The sequence below is a fragment of the Emydura macquarii genome, unplaced genomic scaffold, assembly GCF_026122565.2.
Source record: "Emydura macquarii macquarii isolate MOO-44397 ecotype Brisbane River unplaced genomic scaffold, CSIRO-AGI_Emac_v2 contig_318, whole genome shotgun sequence".
NCBI classification, from domain to species: Eukaryota; Metazoa; Chordata; order Testudines; family Chelidae; genus Emydura; species Emydura macquarii.
This window is the reverse complement of record NW_027130455.1, coordinates 12732856-12760120: the sequence shown is the minus strand read 5'-3', so window position 1 is coordinate 12760120 and position 27265 is coordinate 12732856. Positions and strand designations below refer to the sequence as shown.

The 27265-nt window shown below is 39.9% G+C and overlaps 1 protein-coding gene across 4 annotated transcripts in view; it reads right to left on the bottom strand.

The window, feature by feature from the left end:
* Positions 1–27265, bottom strand: part of PICALM (phosphatidylinositol binding clathrin assembly protein) — a 125379-nt gene that overhangs the window by 89552 nt on the left and 8562 nt on the right. For all 4 annotated transcript variants that reach the window (XM_067568757.1, XM_067568739.1, XM_067568745.1 and 1 more), the window contains exon 2: positions 1204–1346. In XM_067568757.1, coding sequence (XP_067424858.1) covers positions 1204–1346 — 143 coding nt within the window. The remainder of the gene's footprint in view (positions 1–1203; positions 1347–27265) is intronic.

Sequence of the window (27265 nt, the reverse complement as noted above, 5' to 3'; positions counted from 1 at the left end):
GAGAGATGGCTTAATCAGAATCAACTGAAAAACCCCTTTAGTCAACATAGAAAGCATCTACACTATGGCGCTCTAATGGCTCAGCTGCAGCAGTTGTGGTATAGGCAAGTCCTTAGTATCTGAGAGTCTTTCAATTCCTGTACTGATACTAATGGAATCACAGAGTCGCATTAATGACTTTGTAGAATCCCATGAAAAGTCAGAAAGTATTTTTCTATTTTCATCTTATGTCAAATATATAGTATGACACTAAGAGAAATTTCATTTCAATGGATTCAATGTAAAATAAATTTGACTGACCATGAAGAGGAATCTGAATATTGTCCATACCATACATATTATATCATGTATGGATTATACACAGTAGCCACTTTTCAAACCTAATTTTTAAAATTCAAACGGTGGTTTAAGAAAAAATGCCTCAAAATGTTTACTGTGCTCAACTGGTCTAAAATTTTAAGTCTTTTTTTTAAATGTACAAAGTCCACAAAGGCACAATTCATCTTGGTTAAGAATTGTGTAAAATAGGGCTGTATCATGGAAACACCAGAATACCTATTTCGTAAAGGTTTCTGTGGAGAACTGAGGATATGTAGCAAGACAAGGGTTACTATTTTTTTATATCAGCTGATATTTTAATTTTATTATTTTGGGCTGCTGGCTGATATTTAATTGATTGCAAACTTAACAGCTGAGTGCCCAGCATTCATATATAAACATTCTTCATATTTTTAAATCAAATATAAATAAAAAGATTGTTGGTCCCCAGCCAAAAGGTTTGGAAAAAAAACATATAATTGACAAATAATTCTGACTAGACAGAAAAAGCCTGTTTTGTCAGAGGCCTAGGAAGTTCATATTTGGCTCTTATGATCCTACATCATATGTTTTTTTTTTTTTAATTCTTTGACTGTTTATTACCCATAATAAGAACAATACTGGCATACAAAAAGAACCCTCTCTTACAGTCCTCTGACACAGAATTATTGGGACAGCATCCAGTTCTGGTCTCTGACTTTAGGATAGGAACAAACATGAAAAGCAGATGAGTACTTTGAAAGATCCCGTTTTAATGGAAATTTCCTAGTAAGTAAAAGGGCAGAAACATAGAAGATTCTCTTATAAAGATAACTAGTCAAAGACATCTCCATAACGTATCTTTACAGCATAGGTATGATTATTGTACTAAAGAAGTTGTATTACCTCATTTCCATACACCATTAGATGGTGAGTTGTGATGAGAGACTTGAAGACCACCACCCAGCTACTGTTAGTAGTTCTTTCAAACAAGCTGTCTGCCAACTGTGGGATATTCACATTCATCTCATTTGTGCACTGGATTAAGTCTGTAATAAAGAAAATTGATTATTTTAATTTTACTTGTGTATTTAGTTTTCTTGTTTAGCATGCTTGCTTAGCATGATGGTACACATATATATATATTTCAGTTTTTCATTCTATGGAGCAATCTAGAGATTATGCAGCCTTTCCCAGAATACCTGATTTAGCTCTGAAAGGTTTGCATTCTGTGGCCTATTAGGAATATCTCAGAGAGCTGCAGTTTGAAAGCCATTAAAATATTTCATTCATCCACAGAATAGACAGCATAAAGGATTTTCTGCAATTAAGAATTACTATTGCCCATTTAATCCGTGACATTTGCTTATACTGTTACTATACCAGTTAATGTTAATTGTGATGGCAATTTTCATGATTAACACCTGTCTACTAAAGACTATTAACTTCATATGGACCACTGAAAATCCATGCAGTGGTAACACTGTCACCACTGATGTTGGCCAGACTCAAACTAGTGACCTGGGTATGAAAGTCCTCATACCTGTTATCAAATCCCTAGTGTTCCACGTTTCCCATTTTTATTAGAAAAAAAAAAATCCAGGAATTTTTCAGTTTTTATTTTCTACACATTAAAACCAGGAAGAAATAGGGTTAAAAATAAATTTAGAAAAAACTTGAAAGATTTAAGGGGAAAAGAAAAACTTTCCTAATATACACATTTTACTACAAACTATAACTGAAACTTTTTTTTAAATGTACAAAGATATATTTTGTCTCTCTCAGCGCTAGTAGCTTTCCCAGAAATCTTGTTTTGTATAATTTTCTTTAAAGTATCCTCACTCATGTTGAGCCTCTTGCTGTCTTAGAGATGTCCAACTTAGAAAATATGTGCTCTGCATCAATAGATTTAGGGGGTACACTCAAAGCTCGCTGTAACACTTCACTGAAGTTGGGAAGTGTGTCTTGATGACTGTTCCAAAAAGCCAGGACATCCAGTTTTGCATTGCTGGGGTTAGGCAAGTTCATATAAGTAGTCAATTCCCCCTTTCAGATTTGAAATTTCATCTTTGTGGCAAATGGTTGAAACACTGACATAATGGTCATAGTCTGCCGTAAAATTCACTCTGAGGAAGGGGTGCAACACCTGGATGACATACCAAAAAGAATCTTTGACACCAAACACTTCGGGGTTCAGTCTACAGGCCATAGTCATCTCCCATTTCTTGCGCAGCTTTGTATTGAGGTTTTTTAATGCTTTTTTGGCTCTCTCATGTTCCAGGGTCAAAAGGATTTCCATAAAAAGATGGGTCTGCTTGCCGTATTTGTTTGTTAATGTTTCTCCTGTAGCTTTTGTGCTCAATGCAGATGAGATTTTGGTAATCAGGATCTGGTAAACATCTGTACTGGCAAACATGTTGGCAGTAGTCAGAGAAATATCCAGTATTTTCTGTGCATCACATAGTGTTTCCCAGTTTTCAACAATGAACACTATCTTGGTGTGCAGAATCTGGTGGTCATTTTGGTTATTTGCCTGTCTCTTCAGAGTTTCTGCTTTAGAAGCAACAAACTCAGGATAATCTAGAAGACACATGAGCACAATTCACATGTCATTTACATGACAGGTAGCAGAGCTCATTCACTGATATAGCACAAAGGTAGATAATCAGCAGTCGGCTCTGCATTCTTCTTGCATTATGTAAAACAAAGCCTTCCAACTTGTTCACATGCTTTAAAACAGCCATGAATCCAAAGATCAAGATTTCACATCTTTAATTTCTTCTGAAGCTGACTAACCAAGGTTAACCAGATGATCAGGACAGGTAATATGTAGCAGCTCCAGTTTCTAACTTGAGTTTAATCTCCCATGCAATTTCAGCCATGTTCGAAGCAGAATCTGTTATTGTGACCACATTTTCCCAAGTAAGTTAGTAAATCTCAAATATCTAAGTTATTGCTGCACTGACAAAATGGCTGTCAGCAGAGTGGATGAATGTCACATCAGCACAAATAATGCAGGTTTATTCACTTTGAAATAAAAAAAATGAAAACAAAAGGCCAAAAATCGGACAGTCCAAAGCATCAGGGGATTTGTCCAAAATCAGACTAGACAGTATTGCCACTCAAACTCACCAACAGCCCCCTCTGCAATTAACAGACACAAAGAGTATGCACAAATTCATTGACACAATCATGCTGCATCCTCTTGTTCATTAAAGCCTGGCTGAAAGCCCCGGATATTGATTGTTTATCCCAAAGCTCACTTTCTTTTTGAAGCTTCTTATGTTGTTTGCTTTCAACATGCTCCTTTTTTCTGTCAGCGTGAGCACTGACCTCAATGCTTCAGTACTTTTAGCATAATGCATCCTCTTCACTCTTGTCTTTACTTTTCTTGCAAATTTCTACGCACTGATTTTCTGGTTAGTATTCAGGCACAGATTTGCGTTTTCACCCAATGTTTACTTTTTTATCTTATCTGTAACCCCCAAGGAGCTTACCTAGGTTCCTGGGTTTCTGTGTGCTGGTAGTTCAGGGAAAGGCACACTGTGCCTGATAGGAAGGGAGAGCTATAAGCAGAATCAGGGTCTGTTAGGCCAGTGGTTCTCACCCAAGGGTATGCATACACCTGGGTGTTCACAGAGGTCTTCCAGGGGGTACATCAACCCGTCTAGATATTTGCCTAGTTTTACAATAGGCTATATAAAAAGCACTAATGAAGTCAGTACAAACTAAAATTACATACAGACAAAATACGAAAGAAAGCAATATTTCAGTAATAATGTGCTGTGGCTCTTGTGTATTTTTAAGTCTGATTTTGTAAGCAATTAGTTTTTAAGTGAGGTGAAATGGAATATGCAACACAAATCAGACTCCTGAAAGGGGTATTGTATTAGGGAAAGGTTGAGAACTACTGTGCTAGGCAACCAAGTGGGAGGAAGGAGAGACGCTAAGTAGAACAAACAGGGGCCCCTATTGGTTTGGGGAAGGATTGCAGGCATGCCTGTTCAAAGGAGAGGGCAGAGTAAAGTAACTGACAATGGAAAGCCTGGAAAGAAGCGCTACACTGATCAATAGGGAGTGAGATGCCTTCCCCTGGGAGCTCTGGAGAAGGAAAAACCATTTTGGGTGTAGTCTGGAGCCTGCCACAGAAAGGACAGGACTGGCTGTGTGGGGATCCAGAAGAACCCAGGACTGTCCTCCAAACCCATAAGAAGACTGGCATTAAAGGAGGTAACCGGGGGGTAGGGGGCCATTACATCTTTATATATGGAGGATTGATAGTTTAAGTACAGCAACACACTAAAGAGAAGCAAAGAAATAGGCAGGGAGTGTCTCCCTGTGAGCTAATCATAGCACAATATTAACATTATTTGATTTTTCTACCTCCACTGTGTGTGTTCTGTGTTTTACACTGTGGAACTGCTTCAATCTCAGAACTGCAGGGCACAACAACTGCATAAAGCTTTAGTGTTTAACAGAAGTACATACCCCTCAAAATACTGAGTGGATTGCTAAACTGGTGTAAATCAGTAAAAGCAGAACTCCTTTAATAAAAAACTGGTAATTTACCAGTGAAAAATCAGTAAAAACTGAAAACGCAGAACACTATAGATCCTTGAGTCATGCAGTCCCCTTTCTAGCACTCTTCTTTACCTTATTTCTCAGTAAAGGGTACTTTCTCCATGTATGCCATTGACACCTTTTTTCAATTTTAACCCATTCTAAAAGGAACAAATGAATCATCCTTTTTTGCTATGTCTAAGAGCCACTTCTGCACAAAATGCAATTTCTGCATACCATTATTTGGGGGGAAATATTTACTTTCAGTTTCACTCAATTCAATAAAGACAGCAAAAAAAGGCTTTAAATTTCCAATCATCATATCAATACAGGATTTCCTTATGCTCCTCAGACTGAAAGTTAATATTAGAATTAAGAACCAACCACTAAAAAAAGTTGATGGTTCGTTTATTTTTTTGTTAAATGACCTCAGAACATGTGCATATATGATTATTTTAAATATGGGGGGAAGAAAGTAATTTCATTATTTCTTTTCTCTTTGTCTATTGGAAGTGCAAAGCAGTTTCTTGTGGAAAGATGGAATCTATTTGTTCTACTCATTACTGTGATGTAGGTTAATGCAGTTTTCCTTAACGAGACTTTTCCTTGGTTTTCAGGAATTGTGTGGGTGGCTTTGCACATAGCCAACCTTAACTCTGGTGTAGGAATATATTTACTGCACATATCCCAGTGATTTCAGAAAAGTTATTATATTGAATGCAAAAAAATTAGCATTAATGAAACAAGATAAGAAATCAAGTTAACCATTTCAGAGTAAAGGCTGAAAGTTTGACTTTAACTTTGGCCCTGGTGCTAATTAAGTTTTAAAATATGGTCTATTTCATAATTTTGTCAAATACAATGGGAACTAGAATTTCTTGTGCAATTTACAGAAAGTTACAAATATACTATCTTCAGATATGGCTTGATTTTTCAAAAGTTTTAATGGGACCTATAAAAACATGCAGCATTTTAACAAAATAAAATCAGTAGTTTTACAGTAAGGAATCTTTAAATTAATCAAATTTAAATGCAGCTAAAGAATGCATTCAAGAGACAGTAATCTATAGCAAGAAATGGACCTGAAGTTACACTGAACCAAAATTTGCTATATTCACCATCATTGCCAAAGAAAGCACTGGCAGGACAAGAAAATAGCACCCAAAATAATAACAAATGTATTGAAATACCATTTACAAAATCCAATGACTGTACCATTGAAGAGTTGCACTTTCCAATGAAATAATTTATCTCTTGTAAACTATTACAGACCTTGCAATGTTATACCTTATAAAAGATCACATCGTTCCAATATATAATTTATATTCCTCCCACTGCCAACATTTCAATTCTAAGCCCTAGACAAAACACCAATACTTCACATTATCTAAAATCAACTTGGACTTCCAGCTTTCAATCTGTACAGAGCATTAAATGGCTAGCAACGGGTTCACACATGGTATCATTACTTAAATCTTGTCCAAATTTATAGAAAAAGATTGTGATCAAAGTTAGGTGATTTTAAGGTCTTATAGCTTGTAACTTAGAGTAAAAGCACTTAATTGACCAATGCACTTTTTCCCAAAGGGCCAGTAAACCTTTCTAAGCACTGGTCCCAGCCCAGCAATTGGAAAAAATTTACACTGTTAATCCTGATATAGATTTAGTTTCTGTGATAATGCCATCATCAAATAATACCTGCCCAGACCCAAATAATACATTAAAAGGCCGTGAAGTGAAACAATATGGCTTCAACTACAGTTCCAGAAGTGAAATTTAGTTATTGGATAAATCTAACATTTACTGCGGACCTGGTTTAAAGCTACCATAAGAATTCAAGGCTGGATACTTAAGCCTTTTGGCTGCTCCAGGCTCATGCCACACATCAAAATTTGAACATAGCATGGTGAAGGAATTTCAAATGAAGTCAAGCCCTTTACCTGGTAAAAGAGGTTTTGTATCTCCAAGTCTAAAACTGCCTTTCAACCTGAAGGATTCCAGATCAATTAGAAACAGATACAGGGATCACTTCCTCCAATCAAATGCAGCACCCTCTCTGGCGGAATGTATACTATCACCTCAGCAGCACAATATAAGACAGGATAAAAAAAATACCATCTGCAAATGAAATTGCAGGATGAAATTAACAAGCAGGATGTAATTATCAGATCTGAAATTTATTTGGGATACGAAGATTAACCACTCCACTCTTACAAGTAAACCTCCAATGACCACAAGCACTTATGACCTCAGTTTTAAGTACTCTCCAATGACAGTACTAGCTAACATTATGCTAAAGCATGACTCAAGGGTCTTGTCTACTAAGTCACTAAAACCACTTCCTGCAGTTTCTAGATCTTCTTCAGGTCTCCCCATCCAAGTATATTTTGTGCAAACCTGCTTAGCTTGTGCTACGTGTTGGAATCTCGTATCATAAGATAGTAAGACTGAACCCCATATGTAAAGGCATAGATAATAAGTCAATTAATATAGTAATGGATGTGTAATGTGAATGAAAAAGTCTATAGTCAACTGAGAAATTCTCAAATGCAAGATTTTGCAAGCTAGACAAGAAAAGAATTAGGACTGTGACTGATGCGTTAATGCACTACTTAAAATTCCTGAAGAGTTACACAAAATTCTACGTTTATATTTTTGATGCTGAAGGGTTTTTATTTCCTGAAGCTACTTTAAAACTTCTAAGCCTGTTTTAGTATCATTGTAGCACTGCATAAAAGTAAGCAGGCCCTATGACCCAGCAGAACCCCTTCGCATGCATAACTGACCTGTATCTGTGTGCAAGGCAAATGAATGGTGTGGGGGTGAGCAAAGAGAAAGAACAGAATGAGCATAAAGTACAGCTCACACAAGTCTACACCGAGGAAGGAGAGATCTATAAATTCTAGAAAGTGAAAAAAATCACATTAAGATTTTTGTAAGCATTAAGAAATAAGGCACACTGAAATCACAACACACACAGAAATTCATAATGATTGCTACCCTCCCTCTAACCTTAGTTTCTCCCACACAGACACTCTAAAATACCCAGGCACAATGATGTAAACTTAAGATGGAATGACAATAACCTTAAACATATTTCAGTCAAGGCTACTTTAGAAATATTTACATAAGTCATGATAGTTAGGTCAGGCGGCATTGTAGCCTGGTACTATCTACAACTGGCTGAAGCCTCAGGAAGTACCAACAGCATCAGCTAGATCAGTGGCACTCAACCTTCCCAGCTACTGTACCCCTTTCAGGAGTCTGATTTGTCTTGTGTACCCAAGTTTCACCTCACTTAAAAACTATTTGCTTACAAAATCAGACAAAAATATAAAAGTGTCACAGTACACTATTACTGAAAAATTTCTTACTTTATCATTTTTACCATACAATTATAAAATAAATCAACTGGAATATAAATATTGTACTTATATTTCAGTGTATAGTATATAGAGCAGTATAAACAAGACATTGTCTGTATGAAACTGAGTTTGTACTGACTTCACCAATGCTTTTTATGTAGCTTGTTGTAAAACTAGGCAAATATCTAGATGAGTTAATGAACCCCTAAAAGACCTCTGTGTATACTCAGGGGTATATGTACCGTTGGGGTAGATGAGTATCTGGGGAGGGTAGTGGGACCCTCAATAGAGGAAATGCCACTGAAAGGCAGATGAGTTAAAGCACAATTTAACTAACGACAGCCTCAAATCAGAAGACAGGCAATGGGAAATCAAGCTCTGTATTTTCTCCCCTAGCATGTTAGCAATGGATTGGTAAGGCTTCCGAATTTTCTGCTCTGTCATCACCAGTATTTATACATGAATGAACTGACTTTATTTAACACTAGCAAGTAAAAATAATATTTTGATAACTAAATTTGATTTAATATCAGCAGTTATCGAACCAGCAGTGGTGTGAAGAAGAGTGCAGCAGTATGGTATGCAAGGTGCTGCAAACTCAGAAAGACCTTATTAGACTATACACAAGTAGCTCTTGCTGATTAGTCTGACACACACATACAAACAACTGTCAATAGGGAGTGGGAACAAGTTTTTTTTATTTTCCACTTCCTGCACTCAGCATGGGACAACCTATCACATACTCCCGTTACACCACCAGATAAGAGTCTGGAGAAACCATAGGTTGCTGCTAGGCACTTCGAAGTTCAAATGCAAATATCTCAGCTGTTTTTGATTCTTACTATTTGAATATGCTGTTCTTCCATATAGTTAGCTGGAATGTATGTTTCACAGTTTTTTATGTGGGCAGGTGTGAGAGGGTGAACACTTATTCTAGAAGATTAAGCCTACTAGTCAGAGGTAAACACGAAATATGAGGGTGGAGACCTTGCCAGCACTACCTAAGAGCAAGGCTCTAGAGAGAACAGCTGCAACCCTCATAAGAAGGGAAAGAGTGCTAGGATTTCTACCACCATGCTATCTCTAGACCTTCTTTGGGAGTACCACTTTTCATACATCTTCTTACTATGAGGAATCTTACATATTAATCTCCTTTCCAGTGGCTACAGGGGTGAAGTGAGTACCCGGTCTCTTCTCCACACTTTCAGCCCACAAGGAGAAGGTTCTCTGCATCACAATTCCTATCACATAGCCTCCTAGCTGTTGTGACCTGGCCAACACTGCTGGCAAAATTTGGCGGCAGTTGACAAGAGTTATGCAAGCTACACAGAGTAGCTTGTGTAACTCCCGTTGACTTCAAAACTTCTGTTTAGCATGCCGTCTCCACTGTGCCAACGGGAAATGCATACCTGTCGATGCAGTGCTACGCTTTTTGGGGAGGTGGTTTTATTAGATCAACTTCCAGATTGATTGATGCTCAATCAAACTGGAAAAAAATCCGATGGTGGCGAATTTGCCGCTGTCAGTGTAGACGTAGCTTGTGAGAGTGCAGGTTCTCCATCAAGTGCAAACCCACGTACTGAAGATAGTGCCCAAGCAAGGATAACACTGCTTGGTAAATTCCTGGTAGCTCTTGCATCTCTTCTTATGTGTGCTGGTTCAATGCAAAGACATACAAATTGAAGGTTTCTAACAATTATGTGGGACGTTTCAAGTTCTCTCTGTTTTGAAAGTTAAAAAAAACCTTATTTATAGTTCAAACATTTTGATTTACATCATTAGCATTGACTGGACATATTGCAGGCAGAACATAAGCCAAATCTGCACATATGGTATATGAATTATTTCCACCATGTTTTAGCCACAGCCTGCACTCTGCACAATGTTCCTATTCATAAATGGTAATCTAAAAATGTTTCCAAGACTCAGATCTACCACTCCGGAAAGAAAGTTGCCTACACCTCTGACCACTCCTAGAGAGATCAGTCAAAACTCAAGAACTCAGACCGCTACCATAACAATCACTGCTTTCATCTTTCAGTCTAGATAATACCTTCCCTGTAATAAAAATTGTAGTCAGTCTTCTCCTACCTGTTAGTGAAATAGGGTTGCTGTGATTTTTTCCCAACCTGGAAAAACACGTAAAAGCCCTTTAAGATTTTATGTAATCTTACCAGATTCATTCCCCAGTGTAAAAAGAGATATTGTTCAAAATGGAAAGCTTCCCTTTCTGCATGTAAGAAACCAGACCACAATAATCTATACCCAGTTTACTAACTAGTTTAATAGATAAATAGATTCCAAGGCCACAAGGAACCATTGTGATCATCTGTCAGACTTCCTGTAAAACCCCAGCCACAGAACTTCCCCAAAATAATTCCTAAAGCAAATTTTTTATACCATCACCCAATCTTGATTTAGAAATGGTCAGTGATGCAGACTCCACCATCGTCGGTAAATTGTTCCAATGGTTAATTACTCTCACTGTCGCAAATGTGTGCCTTATTTCTAGTCTGAATGTGTCTAGTTTCAACTTCCAGCTATTGGCTTGTGTTATACCAGTGGTTTTCAACCTTTTTTCATTTGTGGACCACTAAGAAATTTCAAATGGAGGTGTGGACTCCTTCGGAAATCTTAAACAGTCTGCTGACTCCAAGGGCTCCACAGACCACAGGCTAAAAACCACTATACCATATGCAAGATTGAAAAGCCCATTAGCAAGTATTTGTTCCCACATAGGCACAGTACTTAGACTCTATTCAAGTAAACCCTTAACCTTCTTTTTCTTAAGCTAAACAGATGGCTCTCCTTCAGTCTGTCACTATAATGCAGGTCTTCTAATCTTTAATCTCTCTCATGGCTCTTCTCTGAACCCCCTCCTGTTTCTCAACATCAGTCTTGAATTGTTGACACCAGTCCAGGACACAGTATTCAAGCAGCAGTCATGCCAGTACCAAATACAGAGATAAAATAACTTCTCTTCCTAGTCGTGATTCCCGTTTATGCGTAAAAGGATCACATTAGCCTTTTTGGCCACTACACCACATTGAGAATTCATATTCAACTCATTATCCATCCTTCTCCACTTCTGGAAAAAAAAAGATTATAATTTAGGCCAAGTTTACACTTACCCGGAAATTCGGCAGCAGTTGACAGGAGTTATGCAAGCTACACAGAGTAGTTTGTGTAACTCCCGCCAACTTCATAACTTCCTTTCAGCGCGCCATCTCCACTGTGCTGCACCAATGGGAAATGCATTCCCGTTGATGCAGTGCTATGCCTTTTGAGGAGTTGGTTTAATTGAATCAACTTCTGAATTGATCTGATGGCGGCGAATTTGCCGCCATGAATGTGTACATAGCCTTAGTTTCTTAACAGGCATACAAGTACAGAAAATGAAAACAAAAAAAGCCCAGTGTTGTAAAGAGAGAACTTGGGACTCTGAAGTGCCAGATCTGAGACCACAACTGCTCCTTGTGTGGACACTATTCTGGAATCACGACCTCTCTAACAAAGTCGAGTAATTATTCTTTGCCATATCAGCTTTGGGTATAGCTGAACATTGTGCTTTTTTGTAGCGGGCAGGTGGATGAACAGGAAAAGGGTCTGCAGTGGCGGTATTGCAGTCCTGGGAAGCAGCCAGTTTACAGAAATTAAGCAGATTTTAGGGAATCTTCCAACTACAGGAGCAGTAAGGAGACGAAGACAGAACCATGCCACAAGCTACCAGTGTTGAAATAAACCCAAAAAACTTAAGGCCACAACCATTAACCTGTTTTTATTTATCATATAAAGAGCATCAATGCAAGAACTTCACAAGCTAGTTCACTTTATTGTTATTCTTGCTTAATACATCTGACTATCACATTGAAACAATCTGATATGTTAACAAGTGGCATTTTGCTCGGCTGGTATTTTTCTGTTTTCCTATCACTGTTGAAAGTATTGGTGTTCTAATGAAGGCTGCCTGCCCCTCAAACCAGATTCTTCTTGATGTGCAAGGGAAGTCATATTTCTTTTTTTATTTTAATCTGTTGCCACAAACTGATGTCACACATTCAGCGTTATGACTTCACTGAAGGATTAAACAGGAAAGTGGATAGATGAGCTATAAGGGATAAAGCCTTTGTTTAAATACATATGCTGAGTTTGGTAAGTAACAAATATCAAAGTGCAAGACATTATCAAAAACATGTGACAGACTGATTTACATTTAACTACTGTCCATACTATTAGAGAGATTGAAGACCATATAAGATTTCTTATGTGCTAAAACAAACTGACTGTAAAAAACATAGCTGCAAAAAAGATGCTCTAGTCACTATTAATAAATTCACAGAAGTTGAACAGAGGAACCTTAATAAAATAATAAAAATATAAATATAAATATTTGGCTACCAGTCCAACGTGATTTCCAGAAATTATTCCTTTAATCTACTCTGGCCTAGCATAACAATATGTTGAAAGCACAAAAGTTGTACAAGATCTATATAAGTAATAAATCCTAAATTAAACAATTCAGATAAAATTCTGAATTGTAGCATCCCGATGAAAGAGATATTTCAATATTCTTCTGGAAAAGGTAATTTACTAGACTAAGTAGATGGCTAACTCTTCTTACATATTCCTTCACCCATCCTAAAATACTGATAAGTATTCTTAGCCCTATCACAAAAGTGTTGAACTCTTTAACAAATACTATGCGTAATTTTGTCTCAGAAAATTAACAAAACACTAAAAAACCAGCTAAGAAAAGTGTTACCTACATAATTTCCTATCATATGTAATGCATTTAAAAAAAAAAAAAAGTGTAAGAACTTTTGATAAAAATGCTATTGGTTTCAACATGCCACGAATACAAAGAGGTGAACTGCTGACAACACAGCGGATTTCACAAAGCAGTTCTTTGTTTGCCTTTACCCTTCATATTCTTGGGTAAAATAATTCTAGTAAGTAGATGATTAGATTAATAATAATTCTTGTCAAGCAAAAGTGGATTTCTTGATTCAAACATGGGTCCAAGGATCTATTCCACAAAACATAAGCCAGATATATATTAGACTAAATTCACATATTCTGTGCACAAAAACCCTTGAGTCCAAAACACAAAAGGAGGAGGAAGCAGTTGATTCCACTTTTACATAAAGGGAACTGTAATAAGTAGTTTTTGAATAGTTTCGGTAATTTTTCCTATGAAACTGTTCCAACATTAGTAAATTCTACAGAACACACACGTGACCAATAAAGCAATTGTTTGCAATAACATATGGATTAACTTCAAACGCGCTGAAGAGGAAGATGAACATAATCAAGAACTACATGGTAAAGCAGATGCTATGTGCATAGTCACTGGAGGCCAAGCACACAGCAACAACTATAGTTAATGTAGCTACAGTGTTTCCCCATCTAAAAGACCTCTGCAGTTGGTTATCAACTCTAAATTTTCCCTTTCAGGATTAATTCTCAACATGCTGTCTGTCTGAGGAGGATTTTTTAAAAATCTGAGCACAGTCCAGCTATTTAAATATTAGAGGGGAGATACTTATCAAAAACAGCCTTTGCATCTCATTTGTGATAGCACACTAAAATTCAGCATTGAGCTAGTCCCTAAACTTAAAATATATGATTTTAGGTGACCTGATGAAAGCAAGTTTAAACTCTGCCAAGTATTAAAACAAGGTTAAAGTTTTAAAGCAAATAAATAAATAAAATAAAAATAAAAATAAACTAAAAATATCCACCAAAACAAAGACTTCATGCACATGCACTGATTTTTAAAACAAAGTTTTGTAAGACTTGCTGCATTTTATTAAAAGTGCATGTGTGTATATGCAAGATTCCTCATTCCACTCTACATGGGTGTAGAATAAGATATGTAATAGCGAAGACAGGACTTAGACAAAAACAACACACAGATGAACTGGAGTATCCCCCTGCAACATTCAACCAGTAAGCGCCTAAATGATGCAGAGTCCGTGAAGTAAAAAAAATGAAAGATATGATTATGTAATTAAAGACCATAATATCCATGTGTACGCACCAGGGGCAAAACTAAGATTGCATGGGCAGTTTTGACTTAGGCCTAGTCTACACTGGTGACTTAAAGTCACTTAAGTCGACTTAATTACATCCGCGTCTATACTGGCACCACTCTTAATTCGAATTAAGGTGCCAGTAAAATCAATTTAATAAGACCACCTCCACAAGTGGCGTAGCGCCTAATTCAAATTTGTTAAATCGATTTAGTATTAGTGTAGACAAAAGGGAACTTAAATCGAATTAATTGACTTCTGAAATGTATCCCACAATGCCCCGTTCTGACCGCTCTGGACAGTCGTGCTGTGATGCTCAGTGGCCACACTAGCAGGAAAAGTCCCCTCCCCTCAAGCCCCGGGAAGATTTGAATTTTCATTTCTTGTGCTGCCAGCATGGAGAGAGCTTTGTCACTGTTTTCTGCATGGCTACTGCAAAGCCCAAACGCGCTCCAGCATGGAGTCGACCAGAGGTCTTAGACCTCATTGGGCTGTGGGGTGAAGAGTCCGTTCTGGCTCAGCTCAGAGCCAAAAAAAGGAATCTGGACATTTATGGGAAGATATCCCAGGGCATGCTGGAGAAGGGATACCAGAGGGACGCTTAGCAGTGCCCCATGAAGATCAAGGAGCTGTGCCAGTCGTATCAGAAAGCCAGGGAAGCTAACAGCCACTCTGGCTCCTTGCCCAAAAAATGCAGGTTGTAGGATGAGGTGCATGCAATTCTCGATGGGGATCCCACCACGGTGCCTCCCCACAGCATCGATATCTCCAATAGGTCACAGTCCATGATCAACGATGAGGACTCCGTGGAGGAGGAGGAAGCTGAGGAGAGCAGGGTGCAGGAGAGTGGGATGTCCGTTCTCCTCGAAAGTCAGGACTTATTCCTGACCCCCAAGCAGTCCAGCAGCACACCCGGCAGCACAAATGATTCCAGGGAAGGCATATCTGGTGAGTTTTGTTTCCTATTAGCATTTCTGTCCTTGTACATTGGGGCGGAGGGGGGTGGCACGAAGGGGATCTCAGGCGTTTTGTTGACTGTACTGGGTGGTTACCCAGGGATCAGTTTTTTCATGTGATGAGAAATGCTACGTTTATCATCAGTTGATATCTCATGGAAAACAATGTATGTAATCTGTTATCCCTAGAAAAACTTTTCAGGGGAGGGCTGCCTTGTTCCTCCCTCCACAGTAGGATTCTTCTCTGCAATCAAGGTAGCCAGCAACATGGCTTCATGTGTTTTAAGCATAGCCTCCCCCCCCACCCCACTGTCCGCAGTTCCTCTTGGTAAGGGTTTAAAATACAAGCAGAGTGTGAATCATTTGCTACAATGTATCAAGGGAAACCATTAGCTACATTTTAATGGAAACATTGTGAACATTGTCTCACTAGAATAATTTGCTACATTTTTTCAGGGGATCATTATCTGAATTGTTACATCTGTTTCATTTTCTTCACTATGCTAACTGTGGCTACTTTGTTACTTTTCTTTCATTCTGCGCTGGACCGACCCTTAAGAAATGCTGGGGACAGACTGTCTCAGATTAGGAAAGGGGGGGGGTAAGCAGAGAAGACATGTTTGCGGAGCTCATGAACGCCTCAGCAGCTGCAGAGACAGAGCACGGAGCATGGAGGCTGACCTTGTCACAGAACATGGACAAGTAGAGTCGCTGAGAAATGATGGTGCATGATCGCAGCACCACGCAGGAAATGCTGTGAATCACGCGGGACCAGTCAGACGTGCTCCGGCAGCTTGTGGAGCTTCAGGAGGAGCAGAGGCAGGACAGAGTACCGCTGCAGCCCCTCCATAATGCTCCTCAACCTAGGGCTCTGCCGCCCTCCTCCTCCCCTGCCCCCAAGAGGTCTTAGAGGAGATTGTCCAGGATGCAGTACGTGTTCTCCACGCCGGTGGAGGCGAGCAGAAAGCAGCGGTGGCCATGCTGATAGCTGGCCAGCAAGCTACCACCCTACCCCTTGATACTGTGAATGAACATTCCCTCCTTCCCCCATGACTTGAATGTTCAGAAATTTCAGAAATAAAGTTTTGCATCATTTCAACACATTTCTTTATTAAATCATATCTTGTTTAGGAGGGATTTGATGGGCACAGATATCGTTGGGGGGGGCAGGGGTTCACCAAAGGCAGGAATCACTCCTGCATCTCATTGCACTGGTTTTCAAAGCTTCCCTAATCCAAAGCGCTTCACGGTTAGCTCTCAGCATAGTGCTGGCATCTGGCTGCTCATAATCGGCGGCCAGTCTTTCTGCCTCCACAGCCCAAGCCTGGGGGAACCACTCACCCTTCACTTCACACACATTATGAAGAACACAGCAAGCAGATATCACAGAAGGGAGGTACTTTTCACACATGTCCAGCCTAGTGAGGAGACTCCTCCATCTGCCCTTTAAACGCCCAAAGACGCATTCTACAACCATTCTGCAACTGCTTAACCTCTTATTAAAACACTTCTTGTCACTGCCAAGGTGACCAGTGTACGACTTCACTAGCCAAGGGAGCAAGGTGTAAGCAGGATCCCCCAGGATCACTATGGGCATTTCCACACCCCCAATCTGATTTTTTTGGTCGGGGAAGAAAGTTCCCGCCTGCATCTTAGAGAACAGCCCCGAGTTACTAAATACACGAGCATCATGCACCTTCCCAGACCACCCCACATAGATGTCTGTGAAATGACCCCTGTGATCCACAAGCCCCTGCAGGACCATGGAAAAATACCCCTTGGGGTTTATGTACTCGGTCATTAGGTGTGCAGGCGCTAAGATGGGGATGTGCGTCCTGTCAATGGCCCCCCCGCAGTTTGGGAAGCCCATTGTGGCAAGCCCCTCCACTGTGTCCTGCACATTTCCCAAAGTCACTAGCCTTCGTAGCAGAAGTCTATTTATGGCATCGTACACTTGATTCACGGCTATGCCCACTGTAGATTTACCGACTCCGAATTGATTCCCAACCGACTGGTAACAGCCGGGGATTGCCAGTTTCCAGAGAGTGATGGCGACTCTCTTCTCCACCGTCATAGCTTGTCTCAAGCGAATGTTCACACGCTTCAAGGACGGTGCCAGCTCCGAGCACAGTTCGAGGAAAGTTGCCTTTCGCATACGAAAGTTTTACAGCCACTGATCATCATCCCACAACTGCATAACTATGTGGTCCCATCAGTATGTGCTTTTTTCCCTGCACCAGAACCTGTGCTCCACAGACTGCAGATGACTCGTTACAGCCTGCAGCAATCGGGAATTGTTCTGCTCTATGTCTTCTAGCAGGGCAGCCTTGGTGGCATCGGTGTTGTCTTTGCTTCGGCTTCTTGCTCTATTTCGAAAATAATCGATAAGCCACAATGTGTTTGTCACGCTCACAATTGTAGTGCAGAGTTGAGCTGGCTCCATGTCTCTGCAGCAATGGCGATCATGGGGAGTAAAAAAGGCGCGAAAATACTTTTCCTGTTTGTTTGTTGGGGGGGGGGGGGGGAATAGCGTTGCATCCTGGGACGAAGACACTCGTCCCAACAGCCACCGTGGCTAGTTGCACTGTGGGATAGCTACCCACACTGCACTGCTTTTTAATTCGATTTAAGGCTGGTCAGTGTGAACGCAAGAGACCAGCGCAAACACCGTACTGTGTACACTCTGCTGCGATTTCTAAAAATCGCCTTCTGAAAGTCTAATTACACAAAGTCAACTTCCCACAGCAGTGTAGACATAGCCTTAGACTCATAGGCTTTAAGGCCAGAAGGGACCATAATGATTATCTAGTCTCTCCTGCACGTTGCAGGCCACAGAACCTCACACACCCACTCCTATTAATAGACCCCTAATCTGTGGCTGAGTTACCAAAGTCGTCAAATAATTATTTAAGGACTTCAAGTTATAAAGAATCCACCATTTACACTTGTTTAAACTTGCAAGTGACCCGTGCTCCATATGGCAGAGGATGGCGAAAGCCCCCCAGGGACTTTGGCATTTCCTGACAAGTGCTGCATTTAGCAAGTTCAGTCTTAGCAGTTCAAGTGAAATTAAATATTGGATAGGAGCTAGCCAACCTACTTGTAAAATATTGGTTGGGTTTTAATATTGATCTACTTTTAGTTAGCGTCAAACTTTCCAGGAAGACATTAGTTAACCCACTTTGCTCACTGTGATAGGTGTAGCTCATTTTCTCGTTCTGTACAAATGGAAAGTCTGAATAGCCCCTCTGGTCAGAGAGATGAGGGTGAGTGGTCCTATAGAAGAAACAAGGGGAAGAGTTTTTCACCCTATACTGTGTACAGTGACCATTTTGGAACAGGGTAGACACAAGCCCTTTATGGAGTTACCCAGGCCCCAGTTGTTGCTCAGGGTTTATTCTCATTTGAACCAGATACTGATTCTCTGAAACAGATTTAGCAGTCTTAGCAGTTTGTCTACACATGGGGGTAATTCCTGATTAAATCCATGTGTGGACACTTATTCCTGAATTACAACTCCATGTGTAGAAAATCTTTTATCCAGATCTTTCAGAAAATCTTAACCTATAACAAAGGAACACTGGGGCAGATATATAGCTACACTGAAAAATTATGCAAAACACGTTCCAAAATCAGGGGATTAACTTTATTTGAACAAATCATAAACTTTGGTAAAATCCTTTGGAAACTAACTTTCAATTACAGAGCAGTTGAAACAGCAACATGTCATTCCTAATCAACATTCAGACACTGGTGTATTCAAATATGAATTTCCAAAATCCTTCACCACACAAATCAATCGCATGAAGTCACAAACAAAATAAGAGTGAACATATCACTAGTCAGATCAGTCAATCTGTCAGTAAATCTTATTTGATACATCAAGTACAAGTAACAGAGAATTATTGAAGTGTCAACTCTATCTTCAAGCTCAGATGCACGGAAGATAGCCTAAGTTTATGTCTACACTTAAAATGCTACAGCTGTCACTGGAGTGCTTCAGCATAGACACGTACTACATAACAGAAGCCCTGTCACTGTAGATTATCCACCTCCCCAAGAAGCAGCAGTTAAATTGATGAAAGTATCCATCCATCAACCTAGCACTGGAGTTAGGCTGGGTTAATTACATCTCTCACGGGTGTAGATTTTTCACACCCTGGAAGATGTAGCTATGCCAACATAACTTTTCAGTGCAGACCATCCCTTAGGTCATCTTAACTACGCTGCTCGGGATTTTTTGCATCCCTGAGCAACATAGCAAGGTCAACCTAATTTTCTAGAATAGACCAGCCCTCAGATTAACATCTCCAGCAAGGACAATTAATATGCACAAGTACAGTCATTAGGCTAGAACAAAACCTTCTGGAAGATCACCCTGCACACCTCCCTCCCCACCTGGCCCTGCTCCATGCTTTAGTAGGACATGATTATTTAGAAATAAGATGCAAAGACAGGACTGGGAAACTTATCTGTATAATTCTAAATAATTTGATTTAAAGAACAAAAATAGTTTATCCAACACAATGAATGCAATCCTGAATTTGTGCACAGAGATGGACATTTTGTAAGACTCATTTCCTTCTGAGAAAGTATATTTGGGTAAATAACTTTGCAAGTGAAGTCGCAGTGCCAAGTATAAGGGTATGCCTACACTTAAAACACTGCTGCAGCACAGCTGCAGTACTGTAGCTATGATACTATAGTGCTTCAGTGTAGACATTCACTACTGTGCTGGGTGGGGTTCTCTTGTTGCAGTTAATCCACCTCCCTGAAAAGCAATAGCTCAGGGCTCGACAAATTTGTTTTGGAACTAGGAGCCAGCCCAAAAATTAAGGAGCCAGACAATGTGGGCTCAGCGGCGGGGCACACTGGCCGGAGCTCAGCAGCTGCCCTCCCCTCCCGGCCCTGCCCCTTCCCCCCGCCCCTCTCCCACAGTGTGGGCCCAGTGGCGGGGTGCCCTGGCTGAAGGGCAGCAGCTGCAGCGCTCTTCCCTCCCAGCCCTGCCACACGGGCACAGTGGCGCCCTGGCCAGAGTGCGGCGGCCACTGCCCCCTGGAGAAATACTAGGCGCCAGACTTAAATTTCTAGGCGGCATGGCAACCTGGCGCCCGGGGTTTGTCGAGCCCTTCAATAGCTAAACTGATGAAACCTAGCGCTGTAGCTATGTCTCACAAGAGTGTGGATTTTTCAAAAAGGGTAACAAAAGCCATCTGTATTCTGAACCAATGTATGTAACATGCAGCCTGCCAAAATGATTTCTGAGAAAGGAAACATGCTCTAGAAATGAAACATACTGCCTATTTTCTCGAAACTACACAAAGGAAGTCTAGATTAGAGGATTACAGGTCAAGACAAGCTATGCATAGTATTTGTTTTGTCCAAATGTGATTTTTTTCTTCTAATCTCAATAAATCTAATTCTACTCAGACCCCTCTGGTATTGGCAATCTGGGACTGTCTATTAAATTCCCAAATAGGTGAAACAATTTCAGCTCCAAGAGTTGGCAGTAAAGAAAGAGCATGGAGCCTACACTGCTCATGTTTCTCAAGCAAAACAGCATATTAAGCATCCTCTTCCACACAGTATGTCATTTCAAGAACTAGGGTCCAAATAATGCAGAGGAAAGGCCTAAAAAATATGGATAGAAACCAAGTTTAAAGGACCCCTGCAGAAAACAAATAAACGAAAGACTGAGAATTTAACAGGCAAAATGATACTCTGGGGTTTTTTTCCCCTAGTTTCAGCATTTGACCAGTTTGGTCAGTGTAGAAAAGCATAAAACCAACCTTTTATTTTAATATCAAATAGTAATAGTTGGCTGCATACTCAATATGGTTTTCACTGGATGATGCCATATGTTTGTACCTTGCTTTTTTTTTTTTTTTTTTTTTTTTGAATGAAGGAGGAAAAAAGTCCTCCAGTCTACAATTTTATGTTTCATACAGTTATTTAAACCTAAATTTAGAGTAAATCAGAGCATGCTTTGGCAGACACAAAAATTAGTGCTCTTGCCTTAGCTACAGCTTCTAAAGGTATGTTTACACTACACCCACTAAAGCGACACAGCTACGGCACTGCAGCCATGCCACTGTCATGTAGATGCTTCCTACATGAATAGAAGGGGCTTTTCCATCTATGTAGTTTGCCTATTTTGCTGAGAGGCTGTACTTAGGCTGATGGAAGAATTCTTCCATCGAACCTACCCATAACTACAATTGAGGTTAGGTCGATTTAAATATGGTGCTCAGGACACGAAATTTTGCTCAGCCCTGAGTGACGTGGTAAGGTCATTCTAATTTAAGCGTAGGTTAGGCCTGTTTACATGTACTTCTATGGCAACTGTTTGAATAGACCCTTGAATAGACCTTCCTACTTAGTGATGTTAGCCACTGTAAAAATAATGTCTGGTCTACACGACAGATTTATATTGGCATAACTACGTCACTCAGGGGTATGAAAAATCCACACCTCTGAGCAAAGTAGTTATACTGACCTACTCCCCCATGTAGACAGTGCTATGTCAGCGAGAGAGCTTCTCCCATTGACATAGTTACCACCTCTTGGGGAGGAGTCTTCATTAAAGCGCTATAGTGCAGCTGCACATATGCAGCATTTTAAATGTAGAACTGCCCTTAGTAAACCAGTAAATTTAAAACTGCTTAAGTCTCAGCTGAAATACTCTAGAGAGGGTTGAAGGTACAGTTCTTTGGGCTTGATTCCTTGATTGGGCAGGAAAATTACTATCCAAATGCCACTCACTTTGATTACCAAAATAAGATATTACTCAATAAAATGATTGCAGATCTATGATCCTCCCTCTCCTTTCTTACATAAGGAATGGAACAGTTAATGATGTCGACATTCCATCTCTGAAATCATCCACTGGCTCCCCCTTTCTCTACTACACCAAAAAAATTGCTCATTTTCACTTTCAAGGATCTTCACAGACTACCCTATCAGAATATCAAGTTCAATCAATAAGCCAATCGTGCCATCATCTACTTATTAATTTTAATTTAATTTAACTCCTCTATGCTTTGCCTACCACCATCATACCTGGAGGGAGCTCCCTGTGAACATCTGCATCCCCCTTTACTGTGATGCCTAAGAAAATACCTGAGTTAAGTCTCTGATGAGTTGAAACTATTGCCTATCCTGCTGAACATTTTCTCATGTTTCCGTGTACTCCTCCATTTGTCTGTCTGTATCCACTCACTGTTAGACTGTAAACTTTTGGGGTCAGAGACTTTTTTGTTCTATGTTTGCACGGAGCCTAGCAAAATGAGGTCCTGGTCCATGACTAGGGCTCCTAGTTACCATGGCAATACAAATTGTAACAAATGATCTGTGGGCAGTTCAAGCCTCTCAAGGCTATTACTTCAGATTCTCTGTAGACTCAGACATCTCAAGATTGGTTAGTTTACATTTGAGGTTCTCACCACCAAAAGCTAGAAGGTAAGATTCCTGAGAACAAATATGGTAGCTTCAGAAAAGGGCCAGCAGAGCACATGGGCGCATGCAAGCAGTTTCCACACCTTGGTTATGGGGTGAATCATAGAAGATTAATGTTGGAAGGGACCTCAGGAGGACACCTAGTTCAATCCCCTGCTCAAAGAAGGACCAACCCCAAATAAATCATCCCAGCCAGGGCTTTGTCAAGCCGCACCTTAAAATCCTCTAAGGATGAAGATTCCATCACCTCCCTAGGTAACCCATTCCAGTGCTTCACCACTCTCCTAGTGAAAAAGTTTTCCTAATATGCAACCTAGACCTCCCCCACTGCAACTTGAGACCATTGCTCCTTGTTCTGTCATCTGCCACCATTGAGAACAGCCTAGCTCCATCCTCCCTGGAACCCCCTTTCAGGTAATTAAAGGCTGCTATCAAATCCCCTCTCATTCTTTTCTTCTGAAGACTAAACATAACATAATGACCACTTGTATTAGTTTAATACTGCCAGATTACAATCTCAACTCTATGGGTACATCTATAGTGCTGGGGCCACAGGGATCAACCCCAGAAGTGCTCTCCAGTGGATGCCATTAATCCACCCCATCCCCCACCCCGAAAGGAGTAAGGCTGCATCGATCGGAGAGCATCTCCCACCGTAGTACAGCACTGTAAGTAAGTTGACTGCAGTGTATATCAGGCCTGAGATAGCAAGGCAAATGTGGTCTGTCTGGAAGCCAAACAAAAGAAAGTGAGATTACTTTCCAACAGACGCATTAATAATTAGAAGAGTGTGGTGAGCACCACTTCAGATTTTTAAAGTGTATAAAATCTTCACAAAGGAAGCCTCAAAGCCTTTTGCACAATGGCACATTTTGCTTCAGGCCCCACTTTACTCCAGACCCCAGTCCTGTCCCCTGCCTGCCGCATTCGCCCCACCATTGCACGTCTCCTCCCCATTCAGCCCTCCTCCGTCACTTGCCCCATGTGTCCTTTCTCTCCTTCCCCAATCAGGCCCCTTCTCCCCTGCTGTCGCTCGCAGTGTCCCTCCTCCCTATTCAGCACCCCTGCTGTCGCTCGCCAGCGGGGGGTGTGGAAGACAGGAGGCAGCCCCCCACCTGAAGCAAATATTCTCCAGCAACCGTACACCATACAAGAAGAACACTAACCCAGGAACATACTCCTGCAACAAACCCCGTTGCCAGCTCTGCCCACACATCGACTCTAGTGACACCATCACAGGTCCTAACCACATCAGCCACACCGTAAACAGCTCATTCACTTGCACATCTACTAACGTAATATATGCCATTATGTGTCAGCAATGCCCCTCTGCCATGTACATTGGTCAAACCGGACTGTCACTACGCAAAAGAATAAATGGACACAAATCAGACATAAAAAATAGAAACATCCATAAACCAGGAGAGCACTTCAATCTCCCAGGGTACTCTGTAAATGACTTGAAAGTTGCCATACTTCTACAAAAAAAACTTCAAAAACAGACTTCAAAGAGAAACTGCTGAGCTTGAACTGATCTGCAAACTTGACACAATCAAACTGGGTCTAAATAGGGACTTGGAATGGTTCTCTCATTACAAGAAGTAATTGTCACTGTTCACACATTCTCACCTCCTAATCAATGGTTATGAATAGGCCTCAACTACTTCCCCATTGTAGTTCCTTAGCCTTGGATATGTATATATATATGTAACCCACTTGGTCAGATGTAAGGAATAGAAATCAGATAGCAGGTGTGTGCATATACATATACACACCTGCTATTTGATTTCTATTCCTTACATCTGACCAAGTGGGTTACAGCCCACGAACACTTATGCCTGCAGAAATTAAACTTGTTAGTCTTTAAAATGCCACAGGACTCTCGTTTTTATTTGAGAGAAGTTGCTCTGAGACAAAGATAGCAAGACCCTGAAGTATATGCCCTGCCTCTCCTATGAAAAAAAAATCTTAGAGATAGCACAAAACTTCTCAGCAGTCCTTCAACTACCCTATCACTGATGGAACCTTTTAAAAAGCATATTTAAAGCTTACTTGTGTCATGTAAATGAGGCAGGATGTTGCACTTTTCCAAGGAAGCTACAAAAAAATTTACATTCAGTTTTTAAAAGATAAACCAAGAACCTAGATTTAGCCCTTGTATTGGGCACCACCAAAGCACGCCTATAGCTTCAGCATTTCAGTTTCTGAAAAACACTGATGTTGAAGGGTCCTTCCTACTATGAAGTACCTTAGACCTGTGTAAGGCCTTCCAACATATATGGTCTGCATCAAACTGGAAGTTACATGGCAAAGATAGCTTATTAACAGGATCACATTAATCTTTAATTTTATTGAAACAATTAAAACATTTGCCAGTGAGAAAATACAACTAATGCATGCCGTCTATTTACACCGTAGCTGAGGAATATTTCTTGGCAGCTGCCATCCTCGAAGGCCTAGGTCTATATTAGAAAAGATTTACCAGCACAGCTAGTGGAATTAAATCCAAGGAGGCTGTAAAATGGGGAAAACCCATAGGACATGAAATGATAGAGATAGACAGCTCCAGAAACACACCTTCAAAGCAGCTAAAACAATAACAGCTGGGCCATCAGTGGGGGAAGAAACTACCTGTGTAACTCCATCCAAGCTAGAATGGTTTACTCTTCGTAAGCCTGGGATAAAACGAGATCTAAGATCTCAAAGCACCAAAAAAGGAAGGGGAACTGGGAAGGCTAGCAACTCCACTCAAAGACAGAGACTCAGAATTTTTCAGCCTAGGCAGTCTACTTCTCTCAGCTAATGGAGTATAAATATGACCCTTTCTCGTAGGCTGTTATTGTTTTTACCCTTTGCACTTATTGCTTTGTACCTATGAGGAATGAATAAATAAAACCTACATTTACCTTATCTTAAAACACTTAACACGCTTCAGTGTATTTTTTTAATAATTCACTAATTTATTGGGAAAGATTTTTCCGAGCTATATTTTTATCAACAAATTCTAAAATGTTCAAAATCAACAGTGCTGATGTGATCATGGAAAACCGTTTAATACACCCAGAACAAAGTCTGACTGCCAGTTCTCCTATGAACTGCCGAAAGCAAGTCAAGACCTGCTAGATTATGCCACAGCTTTTAATATTTTCACCACGACCACCCGCATTCTCCCAAAACACACACCATGTACCACTTTAGTCCATGTTCTTCCAATATTTATGGATTTACCTATCATTGGCTCTAAACTCTTTCCATCAGATAGTACGAACCAAGAAGAGAAAGGGCTACTTTGCCTTAAAAATGCTTATTAAAAGAAAGAAAAATGCACAAAAACAGAAATTGAAACTAAAGGTTTTACTACCTGAACACTGAACACAAAAGCCTGAAATACAAAAGCATGCACTAATCCGTACTATGAGTTGTAATCCACCGAACACACTGAAATGTGAACACTTTGCCCCTATTAACCAAGAGATTGGGGATGGGTCAGCACATCAATATAAACATACCTTTCAAAAGAGCCTTTATAGCTAGAATAAAGTCCACTGGCTGTATTCATGTTTGCTTTTGACACCCTACAAGCTATTCGGTGACATTAGATACTAGATTTCCAGTACTATCATCCATAGCTGAAATACAACCATTTCTGTATGAAATTCAGAAGTAGTTATTTAACAGCAATACAATACACAATAGTCTAGGTAGGCAGGAATAATGTATACATTTGCAATTGCACTAAGAATTTAGTAAAAAATTGTTACCCCAATTAAAATTAGTCTATATTAGTGAAAGACACTAAGTGGCACAGATTGTCATTCAAAAGACTAACCAATTTTTAATCAAAGTGAAAGATGAAATATTTTAAGAATCCTGGCACAGAAATTCAAACACCAAAAGCTGTTCATTAAATAGGTGTCACTGTCTGAGATTAGCTAAAACAGAGGCAAAACTGAAGTTAGGGGGGGAAAATAGAAATGACATTTTCAAGAGCTAAGGAAATATATTTTCATGTTGTTCAACCATACAGTAATTCCGCTATTTTACAAACAGCTGGCTATCAAAGTGGTGTAACAAAGAAAAAAACAGTATTATGGTTTTGTCCTTAAAATATGGAAGGAGACAAATGATCATATGAATCATAAACCTATTAAATGGATCTTATAAAAAAATACCAGCTAGTTCATTAATTACATCAGTTTTTCTACCAATGTAGAGTTAGTTTGAACAAATATTAGTACAAGAATGAATTAGGGAATACTTTGTTGGTGCGCATATATTTAGCCATATCTGTATCCAATAACATGTACTGAAATGATTTTTTCTAGTACAAAATAAGACTGAGCTGTAAACAAATATCAAAAGTATGTTTTCAAACTCATAACTACACTGCCTTTACTCTTGCTTTAATTATGCAGACACAACATCAGTTTGCAGTAAATAAATGTAACTGCAGAAAGTAAAGCCAAGATTCAGGAAAATTGGAAACATATTTTATGTAACAGTTGGTTGAGATTTGCAGCAATAATTATAACTTATGAATATTTCACTTTGCAGTTAACATTTTTACATGTTAAGATAATAAACATCTAATTTCAAATTG